General features: G+C 40.6%; 1 protein-coding gene across 1 annotated transcript; it reads right to left on the bottom strand.

The window, feature by feature from the left end:
- Window positions 1–2,820: 2,820 nt before the first annotated feature.
- On the bottom strand, window positions 2,821–4,393 carry LOC307074312 (uncharacterized protein). Its single transcript, XM_079734327.1, has 3 exons — window positions 4,236–4,393; window positions 3,234–3,383; window positions 2,821–3,063 (listed from the first exon to the last, which is right to left on the bottom strand). The coding sequence occupies exons 1-3, from the start codon at window positions 4,339–4,341 to the stop codon at window positions 2,849–2,851; spliced, it is 471 nt and encodes a 156-aa protein (XP_079590453.1). The 5' UTR covers window positions 4,342–4,393; the 3' UTR covers window positions 2,821–2,848.
- Between the last annotated feature and the right edge of the window lie 422 nt (window positions 4,394–4,815).

The following is a 4,815-nucleotide window of genomic DNA, read 5'->3' as shown; positions in this document are numbered from 1 at the left end:
TGCTAACAGACGCTGTGGAGAAAACTGAATTAACGACAATGGCGGAAGGTACTGGATCTGATATAGAAGATGGGGATTTCAAAGATCTGATGCTCAAATCAGATGTTCGTGGCTACCTTTACGAGCCGCAATATAGTGACGAGTAGCTGAAGCTGTTAGAGGAACAGGAGGCGACTGCTACGACTGCTACAGCCCAGGCAGAAGACCTGCCTGTCAAGGACGAGGAGTCCGGAATGGCTCAAACTGGGGCGCATTGGTGGTGCCTGTGCTCTCACTGTGTGCCTATCAGTGTTGGGACTAACGCGTTATTAAGTAACGCGTTACAGTAACTACGTTACTTTTGTGGTAACGAGCACTGTAACTAATTACTTTGTCAAAATCAGTAACGCGTTATCGTTACTGCGATTTAAACAGGCTCGTTACTCGTTGCTTCACGTGCATAACCCAGGACTAGAGTTTCCGTGGTTGACGTGAAGCGGACGTGAGTCACGTGACGCAGCGACGCGCAAGTAAATGAATTAAAACAATGGCGGCAGTCGACGGTCCAGGCGTTGTATTTCACTCATGGAAATATGCACATTATTTTTCCTTTCTGACAGTAAAAGACATAAGGAATATTTTGGTGACCTGTCATCTATGTAGAGGTTCGAAAACTCTAGCCACATCAAAAACTAGCAATTGTAATCTGATGAAACATCTTCAGAAACAACAGGCATCTACCAAGCTAGTTGAAAAAGACCCTGAAGGTAACACAGGTGATGCTGCTGCTAATGTCAGCTCCGCCGACGCTAAAGGAGAAGCCACTCCAGCCAAACAACAAAAGCTTGATTTTACAAAGCTATAACCCAGACACAGCTAAACAAATGATGGAGATGTATGGACAAAGACTGATATAGACATAGACATACTAACATAGACTACTAAAGCACTTTATCCACCATTATTGATTTCATCAGTTGTTTTATTTATCTAAACGGCCAGAGTGGAAGAAATATTATTTTTGTTAAACATTAATTATGTTTGTGAGGCTGAAAGTACTTTTTATTTATTTAGTTTCTCCTTGTGAGGCTGAAAATACTTTTAAGTTTGCCCATTATTATTGATGATGAGGTCTCCAGTTGGTGGAGTTTAGCTGTTTTGAGTTAAGGTTAACTTACAAAGAACGGATAAACCTCACTGTGTTTACATTGAAAACATCTATTGTATCAGTTTTGCACAATTGATTCCTACAGTTGCTAAATGGTCTGAGGCACAGTTTAATTTTTGCACTGCCAAAACTTTACTTTGTACCTGTTTCAATGGCTACGATAAATATGCAATCAATCAGAATCAAAAGTTTCAAAACATACTGTATGTTGTGTTTTGTTGATCCACTGCTTCATCGTACTGATACTGGGTACAATGATCAAATTTTACAGTTGTTTTGTCGAACACTATGCCACATCAACCCCAAAATAATGTGTGTGCATTTGTAGAGGGTTGGAAACAGTTGGAAACAATGGAAATATTTAATTTATTTGCACTCACACTATTACACTGCTATGGCATGTTCAGGTCACTAGGTGGCGCATTGCGCTTGTGGTAGGATAGGACTTACGTGTAAGCAAGCCAGAGGACTGGCAGCCTCCCTAGCTATCCAGTTAGGGAGGTCCTTTGCCACATTAACACAATAAGATAATTTAGAAAAAGAAAAAGTTACTTTCCCTAGTAACTAGTTACCTTGAAAGTAACGAGTAACTTAAAGTAACTGAGTTACTTTTGACAGAAGTAACTAGTAACTGTAACTAAGTTACTAATTTAATGTAACTTGCCCAACACTGGTTCCTATGGACACAGAGGTAGAGTCCGTCTGCTGCAAAGAATTTCAAAGATGTCGATTTCTTCTGGACAAAATCTCTGAATCAGACGAGGACATGGACGTTGTGTTGTAGATCATCCTAGTTTCACACCGCATATAGACAACGGCGTCCTGGAGAACTATTTCAGAATCCCAAAGGTGAACAGGAAACAACAGTAAAAGACTGCAGGGACGAACGGACAACTGACTGTAAAGTGAGTGTTTTTATTTTCCTTCTGTTAGTATCATGGCATGTTAACTGCATAAAGACCATCTATCGCTAACTGTGTGCTCAATGTTTTGTCTAGACAATATTGCCTACCGACACTTTCTGGAAGGGGTCCTGCAAGGCTAGAGATTGGGCAGAGGCTGTCGTGTTGTTTTACCTACTTGCTACGTGCAGACCATCCGACTAAAATATCCAGCTCCAGTACTGCGGGCACCAAGAAGCTGACGACGCTCAGGAGGAACTATAAGTTTCGTTGTTTACATATATTTTGTTTATATTTCTTGAAATAAATGGTTCAAATTCACGTTGTTGTAGTCCTTAGTAGTGTTGCTCCAAGTATATATTTGAGAAATAATATTATTAGACGACCAACATTTCACAAGTGGAGCTACTGTTGCCTTAGATGAAAACAATAGCAGAATAACGGTCATACATCATTTTTATAAAGTATTATAAGACTAAATTGCACTATAAGTTAGATGCATATCAGTTACTTCCTTCCAAGTTTATAATGTTGAACTTTGGTGAAGACAGACAGAGCAGGAGTTACATTATATTTTTTATTCACAAATGAAAGAATTGTGTCAAGGGTAGACAACAAATTAAAATAAAAAGGGTAAAACTAAATAAATTATAATATATATACAGTAGAGGGAGAATCTTAAAAGGCACTGCTGGAGGTGTCCCAGAAGAGCAGAGTAGAGAGAGATGGAGTTGGGTGCTATGGGGAGAGGTCTCAGAAGTGGCTTTGGAAAAAAGTTGTGGCTGCCTCCTTTGGTGGTTTAGGTACAGGGGAAAAAAAGCCGGGGTGGCAAAGCAGGTTGTGGCAGGTTGAGTGAGGAGGTTGGGACTTTGAACTTGATGTTAGGGTCATGTCTTCTGTCCATGACCCTCTTGATTAGATGTCCGATAAACTGGGTGGTGTGCGGCGTGAAGATTGTTTTCAATATCCATTGCTTGGACTTCTTGCAGTACACCTTATTGAACCGTGGTTCTCCTGTAAATGACAAGGAATGTGATTACACAGAAAATCTGAATGAAGATTTGTCTAGCAGACTTTTCTCCCCAGGAATAGATTAAACCTTTCAGCAACGTATGCTTATTGAGTTAGCTGTGAACTTTCTCATTTTGGTTATTATACTATTCAAAGAGCACATGGTAACACACCTGTCACTGTGGTGGCTTGTTTCCTTTTCACAATGTTTTCATTGTGCTCTAGGATAGCGAGGTAGCACCTCTCCCTCAATCCATCATATGAGAAGGCCTGGCGTTTGGGGAGGTATTTCAGGAGAGCACTATGAAAGCTCTCCAGTGGCCCTGTGTGCAATAAAAAAGAGAATGGATAGGACTAATTAAAACATGTTCATTAGTGTTGTGGAAATATCAATCATAACTAAAATATACAAATTAAATTAACCTTGTTTATATAATTAATATTCACATTAAAAGGCGTTGTATACATGCTCCCTTTATCTTAAGATACATCGCTTCCTCTCTCTAACTGAGAGAGGTTAAGGCCCCGTCCACACAAAGCCGATTTTTTGGTGAAAACTCAAAAGTCCTGTGCGTTTCGGCCGACTGTCCAGACAGAGCCGGCGAATCCAGTGCCCGAAACCGCACATTTCTGAAACCACCCTCGAAGGTGGTTTCAAATCCATCCAATTGGATTTGTGTGGACGCGTGAAACGCAAACGATGACGTCATTAGCCCCCCACCAGCTGGGGGACGTCAGAGTTGCGTTGAATTTTGTATTTATTATTTTATTTGTATTCTTTTTGTAGGTTTAAATAAAGCCCCTTGATAAATGTAATTACTAACTGTACATTAAAAATAATTTCTGCTCAATTTAAAAGGTTGAATCTCCTCGTGACTGAATGTTTGCATACACCGCGCAGGCTATATGCGCGCAGGCTTGATGCGCTCCACTTTTTCTGTGGAGAACCAGCGCCTTCAATATTTACTACAGCGTTTCTACAGCTTGATGCAGTTTCGCGATGACTGTCTTTATGGAGATATTCCTGAACCGCATAAAATGAAACCGGATCGTTTTCACCCGTTTCGCCTCCGTGTGGACAGGGCCTAAGATAGTTCACATTTGCATTCCCACTGGAGTGTATTGCCGTTAACTTGGCTGTTAATATGTGAGAGAAAAAGGGCATCTATTCTCACCATAATGTTTGAAGAGGGACATCTTCTTGAGGTCTTTCAAAAGCCTTTTGTCTAGGACCAGCGACGACAGGTCCTGAAATGCCAACGAGTCCTTCTCAATCCACATCCTCTTCTTCTGCTCATGGGCGGTAAGGGGAGCGTGGTCACACCGATGCCGTTTTCCGTGACCAACTGTCCATTCGTGTTCATTGCAAGCATGGTCTGGAATGAACTTCCACCAGTTTTGCAGTGCCTGTGTGAAAGAAAAGATTCTCAATAATACTATTACTAAAAAAATAAAAAAATCCTATAGAAGCTTTATTGCAGCTTTTGCTTCCTTACCTCTGCGTCACCCTTACTTGTGGCACGGGTAAACCACATGTGGTTTACGACAGACCTGTGAAAGATATTAAAATTAGTAATTTTAAACCTTGTAAACCAAAGGAACTTCTGCAAGATTACAATCCAACACTGACCTGGTCCATGCAAGAAGGATTTCATTTCTCATTTTTTCCCCCTTCTTCATTATCTTTTTCAGGAAACCTGTGATCGTAAATGCAGCATAATTTTGGTCAAACACCAATAGTTTCCAATTCATAAA

This window comes from Pollachius pollachius, assembly GCF_949987615.1.
Source record: "Pollachius pollachius genome assembly, chromosome: 4".
NCBI lineage: Eukaryota > Metazoa > Chordata > Actinopteri > Gadiformes > Gadidae > Pollachius > Pollachius pollachius.
Note: the sequence above shows the minus strand (reverse complement) of the source record. Positions and strands in the feature narration are given on the sequence as shown.